Here is a 27,006-nt window from a genome sequence, read left to right as displayed (position 1 = left end):
TGGGGTGTAGGGACAGAACTGGGGGGGGGGGGGGGGGAAGGTTTCTCTCTGTCTGACCGCCACACTAACTCAAGCCCGAGGGGGCAGAGAAAAAGTTTGGGGGCCTTTCTAAAGGGGAGGGTGGCTGACAGAGCGAAAGCTAGGGGAGAGAATTGGGGGAGCAGAGAAGGAAAACTGGGGATGGGTTCAAGCCTTGCAGAGAAAGTTGGGAGTGGGGGAAAGAGAAAACAGGCGGGTAGAGAGTCTGAGCAGGGGGGAGGAGCAAAGAGAGTTGAATGTTTTCCTTGTGGTTAGAGTGAGAGAGACAGAGAAATGGGCGTGTATGTGTTAATGAGCAAATTGTGGGAATAACCAGAAAAGGAGGAGAAATCAAGCATGGGGACCGGCTTCAAGCCATAAGGAGCTGGGGAGGGTCGTTGAGCATGCCCCGTTGTCCAGATGTTGTCATGAGATGGGATTGATTGGATGTTAGTTTTATTGTGATGCTAATGATGCTTATTTTATGTTGTTTTATTATGTTTATTTACCTATGTTTTATTGTGTATGTTTCGTTGTGAGCCACCCCGGATATGGGCGGCATATAAATAAATTTTAACCTTAATCATGGGGAAGGGTGAGAGAATCAGTACATGAAAATTCTGCATAAAAAAATTGAAAAAATCTACATCTCTGAGTAATAACTTGTTTCTGTATCGTACTATAATTTAATTATTACTCAGACAGTGAATATATTGTATTAGCTGAACAAATAAAGTCTGCAGAATTCTGCAGAATTTGTAATTTTCGCAGCAGATATTCAGGAAAAACCTAGCATTTGTCTGTCATTCACCTCCTGAGGCCAAAACCGCCAAGGGTGAATCAACCCCTTGGTCTTGGTGCCTGAGGAAGATTTCAATTTCGAGGCCTCTCATTCTAATCCAGAACCCTAAAGCCTCACCAGAAAAAAAAAAACCAAATCTCTATTTTAAGTACTCATTTTATTGAGTGCTGACATCTTTAAAAAAAATACTATATAATTGTAAATTCCTCTTGAGTAATGCAAGAGTTTCCCCTCAGCTTTCTAATCCCTTTAAGGAGTAAATACAGCTGATTCTTTCCATAAAATGGGAAGACCCCCACAAGCTAAGTATTTTCATCTGTCTCTAACTGCAGGCTGCAGTAACATCAATCTGACCACATTATACACAGGGACAAAGATAACTGGTATAAATTAATATATGTTGTGCCAGTTGTATCATTTTTCAAAGTCCAGGACAAAAGGCTGAGGAGCAGAGGAAGGTAAACAATGGCGAAAAACCAAGAGACCGAATCTCGCCTCTCTCCCCTCCCCCATCCCCCCTCCATCTGGCACTGTTTGGGGTCTTTTCAGAAGCAGATGAGGGCAGTGTGTCCAGGGACCCGTGTGTGTGTGTATGGTTGTGGGGGGGGGGGGGGGGGAGCTCCGATTGCAAAGCACAGCCAACAGCATATAAGTGTCTTTTAATGAAAGAGGAGATCAGCCCTGATCCTTCATAAGTGCCTGCAAAGTCTGCAGCTGCTCGGCCCATCGCACTTTCGTGGGCAGCGCAGCCCCTCCCCAATCCCATCATGAGGGATGTTCGGTGTCAGAGCCGCCAGGAAACAGGTTCTTCCCTCTGATCAAAGTCGCCAGAGCTCCGAAGGCCTGATCTGACAATCTTGAGCCAGAAAGCCAAAAAAAAAAACAAAAAAAACCCTTCAAAGCACCCCCAATAACCCGACCCCCGCCTGTATGAGGAAGGAAAGTTCTCCCCGTGAAGCAATCCGAGAGCCGGAGCTGGCCTCCAACCGAGGATTTCTGCAGAGGGCGAGCACATGCAAGGAGCTCATCCCTTGCATAAGAGCCCCTGCCCAGAGGAATGCATGTAACATGGGCTGTGCACAAAACACACACACGGCAAAACCCCACCCATGCTCACGGCGCGGCACCCTGTCTTATAGCAGATAACAGACACCGACCGCTCAGCAGCAGGGAACGGGCTGCAACGCGGGTCTTAGCGAAAAGGGGGCCACTCCAAAAGCCAACCTGACGGGTGCAACTCCGCTGCAATGCAGTTCCCACTCCTCGCTAGCCCATCTCGTAAGAATCCGGGGCGCGCAAATAACTTCTCTCTGGCAATGGGGAAGAATCCAACGGCCCGAAACCCCCCCCCCCCCCCACTCCCCCACGGGTTAAGGAGCCCCCGCTTACCTTTCACCTGCGTCTCATACTCCGTTATGATCTCTTTGTCTTTCTTGAACTTGGTCTGCGCTGACATCTTTTGCTAGCTGTGGTGGAGCAGACCCCCGGGATCCGCTTCGCTTCGGTTGCTTCTGTCAAGCTGCGCCGCTCCAGTTTGCTTTGCTTTTTTCTGGCCGGCCAAATCTGTTTCACTTGACTGGAAAGATCAATTTTTTTCCCCAAATCCCTTCTCTTCTTTCCCTCCCCCCACCCCGAGAACTGCAGGCTGCCCAGGCAGGGAGAAGGGGGAAGCGAAATCAAAGCATCTGAAAGCGCCGGTCAGCCGGAGGAGAGGGGCAGGGGAGCGCCTTGGCTCACGGTCCCAGCGCTCTCGCGTTGCCCATCACTCGCAGCTTGTCCCCGGGGTACCTTTCCCAGTCCCTCTCCAGCGTGCATTTGGCGCCGATCGCTCCGGAGCTGTGTACACGGATTTTTTTTTTTGCTTCTTTTGCTGCAGGGTTGAAGTGAGGAACACGTCACATCACCAGGCTCCTCCTTCCAGATTTCAGAAAAACTGACACTTGGGAGCCTAGAGGACAGCAGATCGCACTGCAAGCGAGCAAGAAGGAGGAGGGAGAAGACAACCGTGCCCGCACCTGGAATACTGGGCGCAGGTCTGCTGGCCCCCAACCTGAATAAAGACATCCAGGAACTAGAAAAAGGTGCAGAAGAAGAAGGGCGACAAAAAATGGCCAGAAGGATGCTGGGCTCCAGAGAGAGAGAGGCAGGAAAAAGGACGTAATAATGACCCTGTACAGGTCACTGCTGAGGCTTCACCTGAAGTATTATGTCCAGTTCTAGATAGGGCTGGATTTAAGATGAGGTGCCCATAGGCCGAGGACTTCAAGTAAGAAGTCCCCTCCCGCCTCTCCCCCTGGAAAACAGAGAGCAGCAGGGGGAAATCCTAGTTTTTGGACACCTTCAGAATTTGGCACCCAAGGCAAGTGCCTAGGTCACCCATGCCTAAATCTGGCCCTGTTTCCGGAGACCCTGTCTCAAAAAGGATAGAGGCAGGTTGGGAGCGGTCCAGAGAAAGGCAACCCAATTGGTGTGGGATCTGCATTGAAAGAATTACCAGATGAGACTGAAGGACCTAAATATGTACTACCCCGGAGGAGGGATGGGGAGATAGGATACAGACTGAAAGGAATTAATGATGCACGTGAATCACACCGTTTCCAACAGAAAGAAATCTATAGAACTAGGGGTCATGCTATGAAGCTCCAAGAAGGTAGACTCAAGAACAATATCAAAAAAATATTTCTTCATGGAAAGGGTGGTGGATGCATGGAATGCCCCTCCTGGGAGAGGCGGTGCCACAGGATACACCTGACCTCTGCCTGCCACAAATCTCTCTGTCATCAGCAGAGGCCCCCCTCCCCCCCCCTCCCCCCCCCACCTAAGATCTGCCGGCCCTGGCACCCAAAAGCTCAACCCAAGGGGAACGTGAGCTGGTAAAGGCAAAGCTCCTGCTTGGCCTTTGCTTCGTTGTTCAGGGTCCGCCTGCCGAGAGTGAGGACCTGCAGGGCTCCTCCCTGTAGGATGCATCAACCCTGCCTCAGCCCAAGGGTGCTGCCCGTTCACTGTCTCCCTGGCCTGTCTCTGACGTTTCTCCCTGTCTGTGGTAAAGACAACTACTTAATCTCTCAAGCTGCTGAAAAGCAGTTATGTAAATAGGCTTCCACCCAGCCCAGGCTTTCCTGAACTTTGAAGGGGCTGAAAGGAGGGGTGGGGGGGGGGGAAGGGATAAATAATTATATGCCAAAAGTAAACAGCGTTGATAACCTCAAACTTTTACATGTCTAGCCCAATGGCCAGAGGTATTTCCCATTCAAGTTAGCCTCCTTAAAAGGCCCAGGGGATTATCGTCAGGCAGCAATTCCAATGCCTCCATATCTTCTAACTCGCCTTTAAGAGGCTGACTCAGAAGGAACATGACCCTGCTGCTAGGGGTGGGGACCTGTGCCAAAAGTGAGGAGATACAGGCTCCTGAGGCCCACTCATAGCTACACCTCTGATACTCTGCTTTGCAGCAGTTGGAGGTGCTTGAGGCTGTGCTGAGGAATACCGTGCTACTGGGGATTGCAGCAGTCAATGCAATGCGACTGGAGATCGGGGAGTGAATGATGGTGGCTGGATCACATTTTTCAAAGAAGTCATGTAAATACAGTACAAGGACTAGGGAACAGTTCAGGAAACTGACTGATAGCAGTTTTAAAACAAATTGGAGAATGCATTTTTTCATTCAACTCGCAATCAAGCTGTTGAAATTATTTCCAGAGGATGTGGTCAAGGCATCTAGCCTTGTTGGGTTTAAAACGTGTTTGGTGGCCACAATGAGTTCTAATTTCTTTTCTCACAGCCATCAGGAGTCTGTCTGCTTCTTTGCCTTTTTTGGTTAGCAGAGGCAAGGCCAGTATAAGGAATTAAGTGCCCTAGGTGAATCTTCAGCCGTGCACACAACCATCACCCCAAAACTAACATTGAAAGTTAATGTTGAGCATTAGTATGAATAAAACAAACTGCATTTATAATTATAGATTTATTTTATATGAAAAAGAGAACACGATAACAGATTATAACATAGCAGATGATGACAAAAAAGACCAACTAACCCATTCGATCTGCCCCGATATTCCAGTCCACATTACTAAGAATATATCCCAGCTGCCAGCTATAAAAGTAGAGGCATTGCTAAGTACTTAAAAGACTCCGTGCTTGAGCCCATAACGTCCCCTTCCTGAGATTAAAAAATCATGATAAGACCCCGCTTTTCTCTCCCCTCAGGAACAATCCTGTAAAAACACAGAACAGGAGTGTAACTAAGATCCTGCTGGCCTTAGGATGTGCACCAATCATGCAGGGAAACACTGGCGGAGCCAAAAGTTTAGACCATACTGATAGACTCACCCGATCAGTAATGAGATGCTAGTTTTTTATCAAGGGGCTTTTACCTGCTCTGTTCCACTAGCGAGCCGATACAGTACAGTGAGCTCTGGTGGAGCGCACTGTTAACCTGCATTTGGACGCACGTTTTCGACGTGCTAGCTTTACCCCTTATTCAGTAAGGGGTAATAGCGTGTCCAAAATGCGCGTCCAACCCCCCCACCCCCGAGACTAATAGTGCCTGCAGCATGCAAATGCATGTTTCTGGCCCTATTAGTCATTCCCGCACGATACAGTAAGTAAAATGTGCGCCTCTTTTTACCGCGGGCCCTAATTTAAATATTTTGTTTTACTGTATCGCGCGCACAGGACACTGACCTGTGCACGCTCCGGGACAGTGGGCCCTCACCCGCTCTCCCGCGAACTTTACTGTATCGGCCTGAAAGTGAGGTATGTCTTTTTTTCACAAAATTATTTAATACTCCAGCACTTATGCCATATAAAGCAATTTTCAAAAGCCATTTATAGTATATGGCTACTTATACAAGTATTTGAAAATTACCCACCCTGTATGTTGGTAAAAGTGCATGTGTTATACTCATAGAGAGGTTCCCAGGGAACGGTTAAGCTGAGGAGGAGGCAACAACGCACATAGTCCTGCATTTTCAAAACTAGCTGCATTGATTTTGCCCAAAGAAATATCCACTGGAAAAACAAGTGCACATTTCTCTGGTTACTTTTCCCTTGGGTAATTTTCAAAGGGTAAGTATTCACATAGGTTCCCTTTAAGAACTGGTACAAAATCCACAGATCAAAGTATCTGCAACTTTGCACCTTTCTGCACAGTTTTGAGAATTCCTCTCATAAAACCTAAAATGCAAAAATAAATAAAGCCACAGATAAAAGCAGTACTCTGTGTAGCTGTTTACTTGTGTGCATGAAAGATGTGAAGACGAATGGGCTGATTCAGTAAAATGCGCGGGAGAGCCGGCGCTCCGAGGCGAGTGCCCACTCTCCCGACGCGCACCCAGGCCACTCTCCTGGGCGCGCGATTCTGTATGCAAATGAGGGCCCGCGGTAAAAAGGAGACACTAGTGCGTCCCTAGTGCCTCCTTATTGGCAGAAGCAGCGACTGTCAGCGGGTTTGACAGCCGACGCTTAATTTTACCGGCATCGGCATCGGTTGTTGAACCCGCTGACAGCCACGGGCAGATTTTTTTTTTTAAGATTTTTTTTATTTTTGGGGCCTCCGACTTAATATCGCTATGATATTAAGTCGGAGGGTGTACAGAAAAGCAGTTTTTTCTGCTTTTCTGTACACTTTCCCGGTGCTGGCCGAAATTAACTCCTACCTTTGGGCAGGCGTTAATTTCTGAGAGTAAAATGTGCGGCTTGGCTGCAGATTTTACTTTCTGTATCGCGCAGGACTAACTAATAGGCTCATCAACATGCATTTGCATGTTGAGGGCGCTATTAGTTTCGGGGGGGGGGGGGGGTTGGACGTGCGTTTTCCACGCGCTAGGGATAATAATAGTGCGTGGAAAATGCGCGTCCAAATGGGGGCTAATGGTGTGCTCGGCCTGAGCACACTGTACTGAATCAGCCTGAAAGTGATTAAAAGAGCGGATGACTTTTTGATTTTATGTGGCTGTCAGGACCTAATGTTTTACTATCACTGCAGCTGTTTTTTGTTACCTCCCTCAGGTGACTGCCTAGTTTACCTGAGTAGAGGCAGTCGTTAATTTGTCTTGTGCAAGTTGTGTTTACATTGATAAAACTATATTTGTGTCATCAATATCGTTTGTTGTATTATGTTTGCTTGTCTGTTATCGGCAAAGTTTCATATTGTGTCTGAGGATCACTCAATAAAAATTGTATTACAAAAAAAAAAAAAAAACTATAAAAATAACTTTATTGATATTTCTGGTGGATTATTTTCAAAGCCAATCCAGTCTATTTATTTTTAACCAGGTAAGCATTATTTTTATGGCTTTCTTGCAGTTTTAATTTTTTTTTTCCAAGACATTAGGGTGAAATTCCTCCCTGATGAAGAACTGCAGTCACTGGTTAATCCACCTAGCTAATGTGTTATTGTCTTTTCCTCCAGGAGCTTGTCCAAAGCTCTTTTAAACCCCCGCTATGCTCGTCGCCTTGACCATGACCCCTTCCAACAGATTCCACAGCTTGATTGTGCTTGGAGGGAAAACGTACCTTCTGCCATTTGTTGTTAGTTTCATGGAGTGGCCCTTTGTTTTAGTATTACCTGAAAGAGTAAATAACTGCCTTTTCTTTAACCTGTTCCACCCCACTCATGATTTTATGAACTTCTATCTTGTCCCCTCTCAGCCATCTCTTCCTCATACTGACCCCCGTGATTTTAACATGAACCAAGGTAGAGCTTTATTTGAAACAAGTTTATGTTGACACTTTCAACCAGGAGAGGAAGCACACCTTTTACTTTTAATTGTTCTAGTTTGTGGTGTAGAAAAAGCTGAATTTTGGAGTTGCTTGCTTGCAGGGGCTTTGGTAGAGAAGAGCTCATTTTCACTTATAAGAAAATGTGTAACAACTTTGTAGAAACAAGGAAAGGATGATTTGGCACCCACAAATCATACCTTGGTTCTCTGAAAATTTAGGATGTTGCAACACAGCGGATTTGTGCTTCAAAAATGAAAACGGCATAGAGGCCAGATACATGTATTCTTTATTCTTTGCAACACAAGCCTCTGTCCCCAAATCATTATAATCACAGAAAAAAAAGATTGCAGTGAAAATCTCCCCCATGTTGCAGCGTTACAGTGACTGACTCTGGGGAAATGACTCCCATTCCTGCAGCATCTCGGGGCCTGCCTTGGGTGGGGATTATGAACCTGAGAAATGCTATGGGTCCCGCTCTTCTGATTAGAGCAATTAATTCTGTAGGAAGGAACTCCGTAAAACGAGGAAAAGTGATTTTCATAAGCAGAATGTTCTTTAAACAAGAATTATACCTATAGGAAGATATATTCGACTTCTAAGCAAAATAGTCTGACAAAACCTCCACAGTCAAGCAGTGCCTTCCAGAGAAGCGAAGGGAGTGCCTCCCAGGGGCCTCCTTACCCCAGAGCTGTGTGCATGAATGGTGAGGAAGCTTTGGAGGCCCACATGGCAGCTGGCTGCGGATCCATGCCTGGAGCTCTTGCCTTGTAACAACAAGACATGCTCAGGTGCAGGAATCTTTTGCAGGGAAGCAGCAAGGCACACCGAGCAGTGCCAGAGCTCTGTTAGTAGGAAATTAAGCAACCATGACCACTGGCAAGGCTAAATGTTCGGCATAGGAGGTGCGAGGCAACATTCTCCGCAGAATCCACACCGAGTTATTATCCTTGTCTGCCCCATCAGCACCAATTACTATGTTTGCTTGCGCGGGAGGGGGGGATTTTTACAAACACCACCCATATTCCCATTATTTATCCAGGGGCAGGGTTTCTTGCATTCTCATCCCAGGCTATGAAGAGAACCCAGGAAATTGGTGGGAGGGTGGAATAATTGGCAAAGTGCCCAATCAATCTACTATCACAATCCAACAGCCCCACTGGATGAATGGGCACTTAGATTACAGGCAGGTTTTACAATTTCAGATCAGGCTTTTTGGCCCGACTAATCTGAGTGTGTTAGTTTCTGCCTGCACATACAGGCAGACAGAAGCATCCCAGTGAGGCAGAACTAATAGCATGTGCTTAGCAACTGCTCTCACAAATCCTGCAGCTGTCTCATCTGGCTGGGAGCTCCTGGACCCTGACACAGTCTGGGCCTGTGAATAGCTGTTTGGAGTCAAATTGCAGGAGACGTGCAGAGGATTTGGAGCAATGGGAGATGGATCAGGACAGGTCAGAAGCAGCGGTGCCCAGCCCATGGGTGCAGAACGTGCTGGTAAGTGACCAGAGGAAGCCTTTAGAAGGGAGAAGGATTAATAGCATTTTTTCTTATTTTTTAGACATATAAATAATAATATAGTTAAATTTTGTGACAATGTCATTTTGCAGATTACATTAAAGTGACTTTACAAGAATGCACCAGACAGATGGCATTCAGGCATTACAAGAGAATACAGGATATTTTAAAAAAATAAAAGTGCTGGAAAATGGCAACAAATGTAGAAATGTCTGTTTTGTGTACATTAAAAATGCACTGAAATGGATCACTGCTGATACTGTTTTTGGAAGTGTTAAACGCCCTCTGAAGATCTTCTTTTTTTCTTTTTTTTTTTCCATCCTGCAGTTCTCTCCTGCTGCTTCCAGCTCAGTCAGAAGCAGGGCTGGGCCTCCAGGAATTCTCCCTCTATTTTATACCTCTCCTCCCCACCCAATGTACCTAGTCTGGTAGTCTGGTGATTGCAGTGCTGGTCCTGGGCCAGGAGTCAAGCACCTGCAATCACAGGCCCTAATTCCAACCACTAGGTGTCACCCTTCAGGGATGAGAATGACTTTCTCCCTTGCCCCCAGCCCACCAGCAACCGAACCAGAGACCTTCGTTTCCTTTCCTGTCATTTTTGACAACACAGCAAAAATATATCTTTTAAAAAAAATAAATTCCAACTAACAAAACATAATAACAAATCGACAGTAATAACATAACACAAAAAGCAAACACACAAGTACCCCTTTCCCCTGCCAGTGCTCAGACCTGGCCGGCCCACTCTCCCAAGAGCATAATAGGAGCTGTGTAGATGCGGCTCTGCTCCAGAAGGAGTCTGACAGCTGCCAGAGCCAAATACAAGTTGGGTATGCATCTGTGAATGGCTGTGGGCAGCGGCGCCAGCTCTTTGGGTGCCATAGCTGCTTGGGCACCCCTAATATTATGCAAACTCCTTCACTGTGTTCAGGAAGGGGGTCATTCTTGTGTTTAGCTCCTTTAATCATTTTTAAAAATTGGCTCTCATGATTGTGGGTGGAATGGAGTGGAGGCTGTAAATGGGGTGTCTTCTTTCAGGCCATCACAAATATTTCCTTTTTTTTTGGGGGGGGGGTCTAACATCTACTTTTGCCACAGCTGCTTTTTCCACTATTGACCCTACAGAGGTTTAAAATTGGGTGAATTCATTTTGCATATACAGAGGCATGAATAAATCTGCTGGCCGAAGTTTGCAGCGTTGCAGCTTCTCACATTATCAGCCACGATGATGGCCAGGAACAAAATGGACTCAAGGTCCAGGAATCCCAGAATCTTGCTGGAAGCAGCTGTGCTACCTCCATGTCTCGAGGGCACAGTTCTGAAAGAGTTAAAACATTGAAGGAGATTAAAAGTTGATTTTCTAGTATGCAACTTTAACATGTGATTGGCAAGAAACATGTATCTGTAATAAATAGCTCAAACCCTAGGTGCAGAGCCACCCAGCTTAACTATGACAGCTTGGTCACTCCAAGCAGGCTAAGGTGAGCTTGAGAAGCAGATGCAACATTCGCTTAAAACCGTTCCTAGTTTCAGGAACATTTCATAGGCAGCTGACTGTCTTACTGGCTTCCACTTTTTAGCAATGCCTGGGGACTCAGGTATTTCCCCATAAATTCTTACAGCTGAATGATATGCCAGAAGATTATGTAGAGCAAAAGAAGACCACTCACACCAGCACCCAGAAATAACAGCCCAACCCAGCACACGAACTCCTGCCTGAGATGCAAAGGGCTTAACTAAGGGTCAGTACAAGTGCATGTAGAGTCTGAATGCTTCGTTAAATTCCTCCACATCACCTGACAAATTCAGACTTGTAATTTTTTCTGTTTGACTTCACAGAGCCACATTTTGTATGCCTGTGCTCCTGTTCTATATTCACACATCTGCGTCCGCATACAACATCATTATACCTCTACCACATCCCATGCTCAACACATCTGTATCACTACCCTGTATTCACTCATCTGTGCCAGTGGTCCATGTCCAGCATACCTGTACCACATCCTATGTTCAACACATCTGTATCACTACCCTGTGTTCACTCATCTGTGCCAGCGGCCCACATCCAGCATACCTGCACTACATCCTATGCTCAGCACATCTGTATCCCTACCCTATATTCACTCATCTGTGACTGTGACTCATAGTTAACACACTTGCACCACATCCTATGTTCAACCCATCTGTATCACTAACCTGTATTCACTCATCTGTGCCAGCAGCCCACATCCAGCATACCTGTACCACATCCTATGTTCAACACATCTGTATCACTACCCTGTGTTCACTCATCTGTGCCAGCGGCCCACATCCAGCATACCTGTACCACATCCTATGCTCAGCACATCTGTATCACTACCCTGTATTCACTCATCTGTGCCAGTGGCCCACATCCAGCATACCTGCACCACATCCTATGTTCAACACATCTGTATCACTACCCTGTATTCACTCATCTGTGCCAGCGACCCACATCCAGCATACCTGCACCACATTCTGTGTTAAACACATCTGTATCACTAACCTGTATTCACTCACCTGTGCCTGTGACTCATAGTTAACACACTTGCGCCACATCCTATGTTCAACCCATCTGTATCACTAACCTGTATTCACTCATCTGTGCCAGTGGCCCACATCCAGCATACCTGCACCACATCCTATGCTCAGCACATCTGTATCACTAATCTGTATTCACTCATCTGTGCCAGCGGCCCACATCCAGCATATATGCACCACATCCTATCCTCAGCACATCTGTATCACTTCCCTGTATTCACTCATCTGTGCCAGCGGCCCACATCCAGCATACCCACATCCTATGCTCAGTATATCTGTATCACTACCCTGTATTCACTCATCTGTGCCAGCGACACACATCCACCACACCTGTACCACATCCTGTGCTCAGCACATCTGTATCACAACTCTGTATTCACTCATCTATGCCAGTGACCGGCATCAGCATACCTGCACCACATCCTATGCAGCATATCAGTATCATTACCCTGTATTCACTCATCTGTGCCAGCAGCGCACATCCAGCATACCTGCACCACATCCTATGCTCAGCACATCTGTATCACTTCCCTGTATTCACTCATCTGTGCCAGCAGCCCACATCCAGCATACCTGCACCACATCCTATGCTCAGCACATCTGTATCACTTCCCTGTATTCACCATCTGTGCCAGCGGCCCACATCCAGCATACCTGCACCACCTCCTATGCTCAGCACATGTGTATCACTTCCCTGTATTCACCCATCTGTGCCAGCGGCCCACATCCAGCATACCTGCACCACATCCTATGCTCAGCACATGTGTATCACTTCCCTGTATTCACCCATCTGTGCCAGCGGCCCACATCCAGCATACCTACACCCAACATCCTATGCTCAGCACATCTTTAACACTACCCTGTATTCCAATGCACTGTCTGTGCCAGCAGCGCACATCCAGCATACCTACACACATTCTATGCTCGCACATGTGTATCACTTCCCGTATTCACCCATCTGTGCCAGCGGCCCACATCCAGCATACCTGCACCACATCCTATGCTCAGAAAACAATAGATGGGACACTTTTTGGTGAGTTTGAATTGACATTGTATATATGTGTCTTCTATAAAATACTATTGGTGCATAGTTTTTTAGCAATGCACATACAGCATACCTGCACCCACATCCTATGTTCAACCCCATCTGTATCACTAACCTGTATTCACTCATCTGTGCCAGCAGCCCACATCCAGCATACCTGTACCACAATCTTTGCTCAGCACATCTGTATCACTTCCCTGTATTCACTCATCTGTGCCAGCGGCCCACATCAGCATACCTACACCACATCCTATGCTCAGTATATCTGTATCACTACCCTGTATTCACTCATCTGTGCCAGCGACACACATCCACCACACCTGTGCCACATCCTGTGCTCGGCACATCTGTATCACAACTCTGTATTCACTCATCTATGCCAGTGACCGACATTCAGCATACCTGCACCACATCCTATGCTCAGCACATCTGAATCACTACCCTGTATTCACTCATCTGTGCCAGCAGCCCCACATCCAGCATACCTGCACCACATACTATGCTCAGCACATCTGTATCACTTCCCTATATTCACTCATCTCTGTCAGCAGCCCACATCAACAGACCTGCTCCACATCCTATGCTCAGCATATCTGTATCACTTCCCTGTATTCACTGATCTGTGCCAGCAGCGCACATCCAGCTTACCTGCACCACATCCTATGCTCAGCACATCTGTATCACTTCCCTGTATTCACTCATCTGTGCCAGCGGCCCACATCCAGCATACCTACACCACATCCTATGCATAGCACATCTGTATCACTTCCCTGTATTCACTCACCTGTGTCAGTGACCCACATCCAGCATACCTGCACCACCTCCTATGCTCAGAACATCTGTATCACTTCCCTGTATTCACCCATCTCTGCCAGCGGCCCACATCCAGCCTACCTACACCACATTCTATGCTCAGCACATCTGTATCACTTCCCAGTATTCACTCATCTGTGCCAGCAGCGCACATCTAGCATACCTGCACCACATCCTATGCTCAGCACATCTGTATCACTTCCCTGTATTCACTCATCTGTGCCAGCGGCCCACATCAGCATACCTACACCACATTCTATGCTCAGCACATGTGTATCACTTCCCTGTATTCACCCATCTGTGCCAGCGGCCCACATCCAGCATACCTGCACCACATCCTATGCTCAGCACATGTGTATCACTTCCCTGTATTCACTCATCTGTGCCAGCGGCCCACATCCAGCATACCTGCACCACATCCTATGCTCAGCACATGTGTATCACTTCCCTGTATTCACCCATCTGTGCCAGCGGCCCACATCCAGCATACCTGCACCACATCCTATGCTCAGCACATCTGTATCACTTCCCTGTATTCACTCATCTGTGCCAGCGGCCCACATCCAGCATACCTACACCACATCCTATGCATAGCACATCTGTATCACTTCCCTGTATTCACTCACCTGTGTCAGTGACCCACATCCAGCATACCTACACCACATCCTATGCATAGCACATCTGTATCAGTTCCCTGTATTCACCCATGTGTGCCAGCGGCCCACATCCAGCATACCTGCACCACATCCTATGCTCAGAACATCTGTATCACTTCCCTGTATTCACCCATCTGTGCCAGCGGCCCACATCCAGCATACCTACACCACATCCTATGCATAGCACATGTGTATCACTTCCCTGTATTCACTCACCTGTGTCAGTGACCCACATCCAGCATACCTGCACCACATTCTATGCTCAGCACATCTGTATCACTTCCCTGTATTTACCCATCTGTTCCAGCAGCCCACATCCAGCATACCTGCACCACATCCTATGCTCAGGACATCTGTCTCACTTCCCAGTATTCACTCACCTGTGTCAGTGACCCACATCCAGCATATATGCACCACATCCTATCCTCAGCACATTTGTATCACTTCCCTGTATTCACTGAGCTATGCCATCAGCGCACATCCAGCATACCTGCACCACATCCTATCTTCAGCATATCTGTATCACTACCCTGTATTCACTCATCTGTGCCAGCAATGCACGTTCGTGATTAAAACTGATACATAGCATTACAAGCCAGTAATGCATTGTAGATTTATGAATCATTCCATTTCCTCCTTAAAAATTTTTTTGTTCAGAAAGTCATTGTAATGAGCCATGGTCTTTTGATAGTGGAGGTCTTTTCCCCATTAATAATTTGAAATATTATCTCAGAAACAATAGATGGGACACTTTTTGTGAGTTTGAATTGACATTGATATATATGTGTCTTCTATAAAATACTATTTGGGTGCATAGTTTTTTAGCAATGCACATACAGCATACCTGCACCACATCCTATGTTCAACCCATCTGTATCACTAACCTGTATTCACTCATCTGTGCCAGCAGCCCACATCCAGCATACCTGTACCACATTCTTTGCTCAGCACATCTGTATCACTTCCCTGTATTCACTCATCTGTGCCAGCGGCCCACATCAGCATACCTACACCACATCCTATGCTCAGTATATCTGTATCACTACCCTGTATTCACTCATCTGTGCCAGCGACACACATCCACCACACCTGTACCACATCCTGTGCTCGGCACATCTGTATCACAACTCTGTATTCACTCATCTATGCCAGTGACCGACATTCAGCATACCTGCACCACATCCTATGCTCAGCACATCTGAATCACTACCCTGTATTCACTCATCTGTGCCAGCAGCCCCACATCCAGCATACCTGCACCACATACTATGCTCAGCACATCTGTATCACTTCCCTGTATTCACTCATCTCTGTCAGCAGCCCACATCAACAGACCTGCTCCACATCCTATGCTCAGCATATCTGTATCACTTTCCCTGTATTCACTCATCTGTGCCAGCAGCGCACATCTAGCATACCTGCACCACATCCTATGCTCAGTATATCTGTATCACTACCCTGTATTCACTCATCTGTGCCAGCGACCCACATCCAGCACACCTGTACCACATCCTATGCTCGGCACATCTGTATCACAACTCTGTATTCACTCATCTGTGCCAGCAGCCCACATCCAGCATACCTGCACCACATACTATGCTCAGCACATCTGTATCACTTCCCTGTATTCACTCACCTGTGTCAGCCACCCACATCCAGCATAACTGCACCACATCCTATGCTCAGCACATCTGTATCACTTCCCTGTATTCACTGATCTGTGCCAGCAGGGCACATCCAGCATACCTGCACCACATCCTATGCTCAGCACATCTGTATCACTTCCCTGTATTCACTCATCTATGCCAGCAGCTGACATCCAGCTTACCTGCACCACATCCTATGCTCAGCATATTTGTATCACTACCCTCAGTACCCTGTATTCACTCATCTGTGTCAGTGACCCACATCCAGCATACCTGCACCACATCCTATGTTCAGCATATTTGTATCACTACCCTCAGTACCCTGTATTCACTCATCTGTGTCAGTGACCCACATCCAGCATACCTGCACCACATCCTATGCTCAGCATATTTGTATCACTACCCTCAGTACCCTGTATTCACTCATCTGTGCCAGCAACCCACATCCAGCATACCTGCACCACATCCTATACTCAGCACATCTGTATCACTGCCCTGTATTCACTCGTCTGTGCCAGCAGCACACATCCAGCATACCTGCACCATATCCTATGCTCAGCACATCTGTAACACTACCCTGTATTCACTCATCTGTGCCAGCAGCTGACATCCAGCTTACCTGCACCACATCCTATGCTCAGTATATCTGTATCACTACCCTGTATTCACTCATCTGTGCCAGCAACCCACATCCAGCACACCTGTACCACATCCTATGCTCAGCACATCTGTATCACTACCCTGTATTCACTCATCTATGCCAGTGATCCACATCCAGCATACCTGCACCATATCCTATGCTCAGCACATCTGTATCACTCATCTGTGCCAGCAACCCACATCCAGCACACCTGTACCACATCCTATGCTCAGCACATCTGTATCACTACCCTGTATTCACTCATCTATGCCAGTGATCCACATCCAGCATACCTGCACCACATCCTATGCTCAGCACATCTGTATCACTTCCCTGTATTCACTCATCTTTGTCAGCAGCTCACATCCAGCATACCTGCTCCACATCCTATGCTCAGCACATCTGTATCACTCCCCTGTATTCACTCATCTGTGCCAGCGGTCCACATCCAGCATACCTACACCACATCCTATGCTCAGCACATCTGTATCACTTCCCTGTATTCACTCATCTGTGTCAGTGAACCACATCCAGCATACCTGCACCACATCCTATGCTCAGCACATCTGTATCACTTCCCTGTATTCACTCATCTGTGTCAGTGAACCACATCCAGCATACCTACACCACATTCTATGCTCAGCACATCTGTATCACTTCCCTGTATTCACCCATCTGTGTCAGTTACCCACATCCAGCATACCTGCACCACATCCTATGCTCAGCATATCTGTATCACTTCCCTGTATTCACTCATCTGTGCCAGCGGTCCACATCCAGCATACCGGCACCACATCCTATGCTCAGCACATCTGTATCACTTCCCTGTATTCACTCATCTGTGTCAGTGAACCACATCCAGCATACCTGCACCAAATCCTATGCTCAGCACATCTGTATCACTTCCCTGTATTCACTCATCTGTGTCAGTTACCCACATCCAGCATACCTGCACCACATCCTATGCTCAGCACATCTGTATCACTTCCCTGTATTCACTCATCTGTGTCAGCAGCGCACATTCAGGCACCACATATAGGAATGTTTAGAGGGGAATTAGCCATATTAATAAACTCTCTTGATCCCTCTTTCTTTACTCTTTGCTAAACTTTATCTCATTTCTCACATTTTTCCTTTTTTAACTTTATTCTTTCTCTCTTTTCATGCTCCTTTCACTCACTGTCTTTTGCTTGCTCCTTTCCTTCCCCATTGTGCTGTTTCCTCTCTCCCTTTTTTCTCATTCTTGCCCTTTCTTTTATTTTCATAGTGACTCTGTCTCTGAATTAAATCCATCTTGAACCTCGTGTGAAGAGCCTCGGAACTGAGCAGTATGTAGAGACGGGCAGGTTGCATGTTAATATAGGGCAGGCATGTTAGGTCTGTTCATTCGACCATCAGCTGTCTATGGCTACCAACACCTCCGTTTTACTTTTCTCCTCAGGGTTGCCATTGTGACGATTCAGGCTGCTAGGCAGCCCTCCTACTAGCAAAGGCCCTCACTAAGCCATGCTCAATAAATCACTCTAGCTGCTGCACGCAGCAAGCTCAGCCCTGTACGACCCTTCCTTTCCCTGGGCCTCATTATTGAGTCACCTCGGCTCTTTGCTCCAGTCCTCTTGCTTTGCTTCTGCTTGGCCCTTGTGGCCTTCTTTCCTTGTCTTGCCCTGCAACCTCCTTGGCCTTCCTTCCTTGTCCAGCAGCCTCTTTGGCCTTCTTGCCTTGCTCTGAGGCCTCTTTGGCCTTCCTGCCTTGCTGTCTTGCTTCATTGGCTTTTTTGCTTTAGTTTGGGGCCTGCAGACCTTCTGTCCTAGCCTTGTTTTGCTGTGTGGCCCTTGGGGCCTTCCAACTCTGCCTTGCTTTGTGGCCACCTGGCCTCATTGTATGTTTGCCTTATATTTATCTTTGCCTTGATACCTGTTTTCCTGTGTTGGTATATTCCTAGTTCTTTGCCAGTCCTTGTCTAGTACTATCCAGTCCTCTTTGTGGCCCCGTTCCAGTGTGCCCTCTGTTCCGACTGGTGTCTCCCTCTCCAGCTCTTGCCTCTAGTTCCAGCCTTCTTCTCCAGCTCCTACCTGTTTTCAGTCTCAGCCTCGTCTCCAGTCCCGGCCTAGTTTGACTGCTAGCACTCTAAGGACGTCCTGCTGGCCCCCAGAACCTGCGGGCTCAACCCAAGGTGGAGGGGGCTGGCCAGGTGAAGACCTTGTCCTGCTCAGCCTTGAAGTCCTGTACCACCCCTGCTGGGGGAAATAGCAGAATCCAGCCTGCCTGACCGTGACAGCCACATTTTCCACTGGTTTTTCTTCCCAGATTTACCTGCGTCAAGCCAGGCTGGCCAATGAACAGACAAGTCATCCTTTTAACTGACCAAAAAAAGTGATCATTTCTCTATTTTCTTCCTCCTAAAAAGCTGTTTATTTCAATAAATTAAAATTTCTTTAGGGATTTGAAACATTGCAGGGAAAGGTTGCTTTATTTTATGCATAACATAGAATCTGAGGATCCTTGGTAACAGTATTGTTACTTTCAGAAAACCTTTCACTGATTGATTAGTGGCTGAAGTTACCCACAGAATGAAGTTGTTGCTGGATCCTTTTCCATGCAGTGTCTGAGGTCTCCAAATTCTCCCCATAGTCAGATTTTTATCTGTATTTATTCTTTATACTTATTGGGAACCCTGAGAGAGGCTAATCTTTTCCGGTGTGTATCCCATGGTTGGACAGGAGTGCTGCATGCAGGAGCATCACCAACATCTGGAACTGGATGTAGAACGCCCAGGGAGCATGCTCATGCCATGAGGTCAGCTGGAACAAAGGGCAAGAAGTTACATCACCTCCTGGCATGTTAGCCACCAATTGCTGCAGGCCCAGCTCTTCAGGAAGCGATGGGAAAAGCATCTGTACAGCCCTACCACTACCTGTCAGAACCAAAATGATGTCCCGCTTAGAGCTGCAGATTCAAAAAGAAACAGAAACCTAATTTGAGAAGAGAAAAAAAACCAATTGGCAAAGGAATATCTTTACTTCATAATTGTGACCATAGCCACAGAAAACCATTCAGGCATCACTCCAAGGGCTAATCAATAACACCACCACATAGAGTTAATAGGTAGCATGCAGCACCGACTAAAACATCCGCAATTCAAGCTTGAGTTGGAAATCAGCCGGAGCCTATCCATAAACAAACGGCTTAATGGACTTAACAGGGATGCCAGATTAATAGAAGAGCTACCTGCACAAAGCGCAACACCTTTTACCTGCTGCCGGACTGATGCACCAGGAGGCAGAGGCGATACAATCCCATTTCCCAAAGACACAGAGCAGAGCACGGAGACCTCAGGCTCTCGAGATCAGGCCTTAGCTTCCGGTTGCAATGGTCTCAGGCAACCCTCTAGCTCCAGGAGGAGTCACCTCCCACCAAGCATGAGAAACAGAAAAGTTACAGACAGTCAGCGGGTGAGATCTTATTGGACTAAAATCAGAGTCAGAAATGAAACAGTCGCTGTCCTCTTCAGCAATTCAATTAGCTAATGAGTCAGCTTCTGCCAAAACATGGCAGCAAAGGCCACGAAGGAAGCAGGAGTGCTCCTAAAAAAAATGTAGTCTGAAGAGCAATCTCATGCGAATGCCATGTTCTGTGTGTCCTGGGGGTCCTGAAAGGATGGCCACCTGCGACAGGGAGCAGCTGCGATGGAACATTATGCGCCGGGCATGTATAGGCTGCAGGTTGCCCTCTGATGCATTCAGCAGGACTCTCTCTTTTGTGTACTGCCCCCCCCCCCCCTTTCCCTTCCCCTTCCCCTTCCCCTTCTTCCTCATTGCAAGGCATCTCAGGCAAAATTGAAAGCCTGGGAAACTATGACTTCACTGCCTTCAGTGCACAAAGGCCCCATTGTTCTGCCCTTCCCAATAATTCCTTTTTTTTTTCTCGGGTAGGCTACAGCGAGTACCAACAGCTCACGCCTGCCAAGGAGATGGAGACGTAAAGAGTGAGGGCCAGACTGGGGGTGGGGGGGGTGTCCTTCTCTTAGTGACAGCAATTCTAGGGGGAATGGGAGGGAGGGAGGTCCTGAAAGGAACAGGAACCTTTCAGCAGGAGCCAGGCCCTCTCCCTAAAGCCAGATTAGGGTGGGGGAAGGAAGGCAGGGGGGGGGGGGGGGAGGTGCAGCGGCGTCTGCTGGTGCTCAGAGAGCGGTAGAACGTCTGAAGGTGGAGGGTCTGCGCCAAGCAGGATTGGTAACTTTGACACTGGCGTGCGGGCGCCCACGTACGCACGAGTGCCTGCTCGCGCTAAAGGACGTGGTCGCACACATCTATGCGCAAATGGTACAAAACAGGCTGTATGCGTGTACGTGTGCGCACAATTTTACATGGGCGCTCGCATGTATGCGCAAATGCTGCATCTACCGTGTAAGGTGGGGGGGGGGGATTTTAGTAGACGGGCGCCGATGCAATTCCCAGTATTCCCAGTTCGTTCCCAGTTCACCCAGGTAAGGGATAGGACTTCCTAACTCCCCTAGTTAAATAGCCTCCCTTTTATCCTGCTACCACCACCATTTTTTAAATTTTATTATTTACACGCCATCCACAGCAGGGGACCCCAGCGTGCGCTTGTGCGCATGAATACTTACGCGCTTGTTTCGTGTTAAAGTCCCGGAACACCCATGTCCTGCCCATGCCCCGGCCTGACCCCTCCCGCACGCCGCACCCTCCTTTGCTACTTCTTATTTGTGCACAACCCGGGAGATACGGGGTGTACCTGGGCGCCTCCGAAAATCCGCTCAGCGCGTGCCGGCCCGACTCCTGCGCGCTATCTCCCGGCTTTGGCTCCCGCCAGGCTTTTAAAAATTCACCCCACAGCCCCCTGGCCAGTTCCAGCCGAGCGCCGTCCTTTCCAGAGACGGGCGAGAACACCAGGCGGGTGGGGAAAATCGCCATCTCCTGTCCGCCCTCCACCATTCCTGCACAACCACCCCAGGCTCTGAAACCAGCTGGGCGTTCTTTGGCAATATTCGTTACGCGGGGTTTCCCCTAACGTCTTTCATTTCTTTTTTTATTAATGTATTTTGTCCTTTGGCTGAATTGCAGTCCGAAAAGATCTGGACAGGGATAAAACATATCTTTGAGAACTGTGCTCTCCCACATAGAGTCAGACTTCATGCTGCACGAACCTGCAGTAAGCGGCTGTGACCCAGATTATTTATACATTTGATATGCTCACATTTACCTACATTTATCTTACCAACTACATCGAATTTTCATTTCTAAAGATTCTTTTCTATCAATGTATTTTGAAACTATACAGTTTTCTTCTCATACATTTGGGCTCCTGCTTTTATTTAGGTTGCACTTTTAAAAATGAACAACCTAGATGTATGGGGTATCCTCCCACCTCTGAGTTTCTGAATTCTGGGTAGAATTTCTCCCTCCCCCTTTATATTTTTTTATGAATTTATTATTTAGCCATACATATATAGTTTTTCTTTTTTTTTTTCTTTATATTATAGTAGCAAAACCCACCCCAGGTTATTAGGGCACATTCAAATCCAGTTCAAAAACTCACCTTTTCAAAACTGCTCTTAAATCCTTAAGTAGGTGTCTGTTACACGTCTTCCAGATTCTTGGTTGCCTTGTCTGTAAGTTTTGGCTAGATTGTAAGCTCCTTGGCGCACAGACTCTCTCTCATATGTACCTGTACAGCATTTTATATAAATAGTAGTATTAGTAGTAATAATAGTGAAAGGCTAGCATTAAAAAACGCATCTTGAGTATCGTGTTCAGTTCTGGTCATCACATCTCAAAAAGGATATAACAGAATTAGAAAAGGTACAGAGAAGGGGGACCAAAATGATAAAGGGAATGGAACAATTCCCCTATGAGGAATGGCTAAAGAGGTTAGGACTCTTCAGCTTGGAGAAGAGATGGCTGAGGGATTGATATGATAGAGGTCTATAAAATAAAGGGGCAGATTTTAAAAGTGATGCGCGTGGTCTACATTTGTGCGCGCTACCCGGCGCGCACAAATGTACGTCCGATCTTATAACATGCGTGTGCAGCCGCGCGCATGTTATAAAATCAGGAGTTGGCGCGTGCAAGGGTGTGCACACTAGTGCACGCCGAGCCCTAAGGGAGACCAGCTGGCTTTCCCCGTTCCCTCCTACCTTCCCCTACCTGTCCCGCCCCCCCAGCCCAAACCCCCCCCCCGTACCTTTGTTGTTGAAGTTACGCCTGCCAGAGGCCGGCGTAACTTGCGCGCACTGGCCAAGTGCCGGCGCGCGATCCCCCAGCCCAGTGGCCATACGGAGGCTTCTGTCCACGCCCCCACCCCGGGATTTACACGCGTCCCAGGGCTTTATATGCACCACCGGGCCTTTTGAAAATAGGCCCAGTGCGCATAGGGCTTTGAAAATCTGCCCCAAAGAGTGGAGTGGAACAAGTAAACGTTAATCAGTTGTTTACTCTTTCAAAAAATACAAAGACCAGGGGGCACACACTGACATAGGTAATACATTTAAAACTAATAAGAGAAAATATTTTTTTATTCAGCGCATAATTAAGCTCTGGAATTCTTTGCCAGAGGATGTAGTAAAAGCTATTGGGGTACCTGCATTTAGAAAAGGTTTACAAGTTCCTGGAGGAAAACTCCATAAACCATTATTAAGGTAGCGTTGCAGAAATCCACTGCTTATTCTTGGGATGAGCAGCTTGGAATCTACCCCTTGGGATCCTGCCAGGTACTTAAGACCTGGATAGGCTATTGATGGAAGCAGGATACTGGGCTTGATGGACCTTTGGTCTGACCCAGTATGGTAAGTCTTATGTTATGTGCAGAGCCTCATTTACTAAGCATTTTTCCCATAGACACAGAATGGGAGAAAAACTTTCATAAAGCAGGCCCTCAGATCTGTAATCACTTTATGTATGCATGTTATACTCCTACAGAGTACTAAAGAACATAGAAGATCTGCACCATCATAGGCCCAGATTTAGGCATAGCCAGCATAGGCAACTGCCTAGAGTGCCAAATATCCAGGCCAAAGAGGATTCTGCTACCATTTTCCTTAGGACAAGTGTGCCTGCACAGCTTCAAAGGGATGCCACCCTGGCACTCTGCCTACGGGTACCAAAATCTTAAATCTATCCCTGCTCCACTACCATGTGATTCCATGGTAAAAGGTTGTTGGGTTTTTTTTTTGCAACTTTGAGATTTACATTGTATGCATCAAATTCTTTGTTAAACATGCAATTTCTTTTTTTGTAACTATTGCATTTAGGAAATGTTATTGATGTGGACAGATTTGGGATCCCAAGTGGATGGATGGTCACTGTTAGAAGCTCAGCAAGTTCTTGGACCACCAAGGAGGCGACTAACCATCACTCCAGGGATTTTCCATATTTCTACTGGTGTTCTCTCTATGTAGATGTGAACACTCTCTAACGGGCACTTTGTTGAAATTAACTTATGTATCTATTTATATTTGTATATTGACTGTTATACGAATTGTATTTTTATATTATTTGATATGTTTTATATTTAATGTTTTTAGGTTCTAAACCCTGTTGCAGGCATATTTTGAGGAAACATGATGATGGTGGGATTTTAGAGCTCTTTTCCTCACCTTTTTTTTTGTTGTATATTTCTCATGTCTGTTTTTATTTCATTATTTATTAAATATTATGTATATGCTTTTCATATTATCATATTTATTGTTCTCAGTTGCCACTACTCTTCTGCCACAGTCTCAACGCAATGTCCCGGGTCCTCCTTAACGCTAGAACGTACGGGCATGTTTCTGGGCTGTTTTTGTGTGCACACTGTACTTACCTACATCACCTGACCAAAGACATTTGGCTGTTGGGTTCAATCACCTTCAGACTAACAGGGGCTGGGGGAGGTGCAGGTGAGATCTGAACCCGTGTCTCTGTCTCAGTTGCATTTCATTGACAGGGCCTTTTTTAATTTTTGCCCAGCTGGTGAATAAAAACAAATTTACAGACTGTGAACACATATTCCACGTATGCTAGGCAGACATAGCCAAATTCATTTTACATTCCAAACTGCCTGCAAAGTCCAAGCCATGAATGACACAATGAGCTAATTCTGGAGTTTTTTTATTTCCCTTCTCTAAGCATTTGTGGGTTTCTTGTAGTTAGTACAAGAAATGCTCAGATCAGAGAGACTAAGGAAGCAGGCTTGACTGGGTCACCTGTAGTTAGCTGCAAACACAAAAACCTCAACCCTGATCATGGTTGCTTGTTTCTCAACAGACATTATTTTTCAAATGACATTTATTTATTTATTTCATTTATCCACTTCCTGTTCAATAAATGGCTCCAACTAGTTTAACAATACATACAATATAAAAAATAGTCTATATATTAATACTTAATAAAAACAGAAACCAAAATACAAAAACATTACAATATAGGCTCAAAATTAAAATAAAATAAATATAAAGATACAACTAAAAATTAATTATATGGTAAAAAAATAATATAACAATAAAATCCTACTCAGATCAGAAGATGCATCAAAGCCCAAATAAATTTTCTCTCTTTTCACATTTTATTGGGGCAGTGTCAGGGTAGTCTGGGAAAAGGGGAGTTAAATGCTTATTGTTTAAAAATAATTGTTGCTATGATATTTTCCTCATTCTTTTTTTGTCTTTCTTCCTTCTGTCTTTGCTTTTTGCTGCTCTCTCTTCCTTCTGACACCCTGCCTCCATCTGTTCTCTTTTATTCTCCATGGTGTGTTTACAAACATCACTTTCTCAATGAAATTTTAAAATTGTAAAAATGTCAAGAAAATGCTTTGTGCTTTTAGAGCCCAGCTGCACATAAGTGGGTGCATGGAGATTTATGCAAGTATTTTATAAATTGTATGGCAGGAGCAGCATGGTTTATAAAATACAGCGTATTTCTGCTCCAAAAGTACACGCATGTGTTTAGTACATGCACACTTACTCTACCCTTTTTTATGAAAATATGCATGTATATTTTATGCATGTAATTGTTGCGATCCCGGTGGGTCCTTACCTGCTCTTCTGTCCCCTTCGCCGTGCTGGGAGCCGCAAACCCCGGGGCCGGCCTGGCCGCATGGCAGCGGTGTCTCCCTCGTGGAGACGCCGCCAAGGCCCGATTCTGGCTCCTCCCCTGCTGGGGAACGTGCGTGCGTGAGGCCCGGGGTTTTGTAGGTCCAGCACCCGGAAGTGCTGAACCGCCCCTAGACTGACGTCAGATGCCGGCAGGATACTTAAGCTGGTGTCTGCCTCCTCTGCCTTGCCTTGCAACGAGGTTGCTCCTTGTCAGTGTTAGTTGCTGTTCCTGCTGTTCCTGACTTGCTCCAGATCCTGCTGTTTCTGACTTGCTCCTGATCCTGCTGTTCCTGACTTGCTCCTGATCCCGCTGATCCAGATCCGCTCCTGATCCTTCTGACCCAGATCCGCTCCTGTTCCTGCTGGTCCTGCTCCGCTCCAGTTCCTGCTCCTTTGGCTTGACTCTTCGGCTCCTGACCTTGGCTCACCTCGACTCTCCTTGTCTTCAGCCAGCCTCGACCACTGGTCCGTTCCTACGTCTCTCCGCTGCCACACTCCTAAGTCCCAGTGACCCGGATCCCTACGGGCTCCTCCTGGGGGGTCTCGGGTCTCCAGGGTGAAGCTCCTCTTCGTCCGCACCAGCTGTGTTCCACCTCCCGGCCTCCGTACCATCCTCGGAGCTATCGCTCCACCAGGCTGGCCCAAGGGTCCACTACCAGTTTCACCCCGCAACATGTAATAACTGTAATAGTTTGCCGCATGACAAACCAGAATTAAATACAGAGGCAGATATTTTATAGAGTATACATGTACTCTGCTTTTGAAAATACTTGCATGCGTACTTGGAATTGTCAGTTTGCCTCGACATCCACCCGTTCATCCAGACCTCCCACCCAAAAACTGCAGTGAAAAGACAAGTCTGATTTCAATTGCACGAGTCAATTAGCAGGTGTAAAAGTGTTCAGACAAATTTGGTAATGTATGCATGTATACTGCTTACAAAATAGCAATTTGCATGTGTACAGTATTTCTGAACTCCACCCTGCAACGCCCCTTTTTTTCCTATTAATATTTTCACTCCACACTGCAAGTAGGTACGTATTTGCGAAGTTTCTAAAATAGCGCATATGCGCGCACATACTACTCACGCACATTTATGCTAATTTTATGTGCGCAGTTCCCGTATAACTCTTTGAAAATTACCCCTTTATTATCTTAGCACTGTAACGTAGTAATCGATTATGTAGGGATTGGAAAGGTTTTGTATAGAAATTAGTGAGAGAGGGTTAGGTTTTGCTCCCCCATGTGGGAACAGCAGATGGTGTGTCCTAGCTATTTATCATCCCAAGGCACCATCTATCCTCGTGGATTTTTAATTTCAGTTTCAGGCTGACAGGACTCTGGTGGGGTAAAGGAAAGACTGAGAGTCAGTGAAGGAGTGTTGTGCAGACAGGCTCCATCCCTTTTTCTTTTTCGTATGTGCCACTAGGTGCAAGAAAAAGGAGACATCCCGCCCAGGGGTTACATAAAGTGGTGCCCGAATAGGGACTCTTTTTTT

The 27,006-nt window shown here is 46.6% G+C and overlaps 1 protein-coding gene and 1 long non-coding RNA gene across 3 annotated transcripts in view; both read right to left on the bottom strand.

The window, feature by feature from the left end:
• The window catches only part of SRGAP3 (SLIT-ROBO Rho GTPase activating protein 3), a 233,852-nt gene extending 231,149 nt beyond the window's left edge, over positions 1-2,703 (bottom strand). For both annotated transcript variants that reach the window (XR_003856658.1, XM_029601439.1), the window contains exon 1: positions 2,210-2,703. Coding sequence is in view for 1 of the 2 variants with exons in the window: in XM_029601439.1 (XP_029457299.1) it covers positions 2,210-2,276 (67 nt within the window). In the remaining variant the exon portion in view is untranslated. The remainder of the gene's footprint in view (positions 1-2,209) is intronic.
• Positions 2,704-7,892: 5,189 nt separating this feature from the next.
• Positions 7,893-24,365, bottom strand: LOC115089565. Its single transcript, XR_003856166.1, has 3 exons — positions 24,239-24,365; positions 21,977-22,105; positions 7,893-10,376 (listed from the first exon to the last, which is right to left on the bottom strand). It is a non-coding gene; the product is annotated as an uncharacterized LOC115089565 (long non-coding RNA).
• Between the last annotated feature and the right edge of the window lie 2,641 nt (positions 24,366-27,006).

This window comes from Rhinatrema bivittatum, chromosome 4 (assembly GCF_901001135.1).
Source record: "Rhinatrema bivittatum chromosome 4, aRhiBiv1.1, whole genome shotgun sequence".
NCBI classification, from domain to species: domain Eukaryota; kingdom Metazoa; phylum Chordata; class Amphibia; order Gymnophiona; family Rhinatrematidae; genus Rhinatrema; species Rhinatrema bivittatum.
The sequence above is the reverse complement of the archived record's forward strand: the minus strand, read 5'-3'. Positions and strand labels throughout refer to the sequence as shown.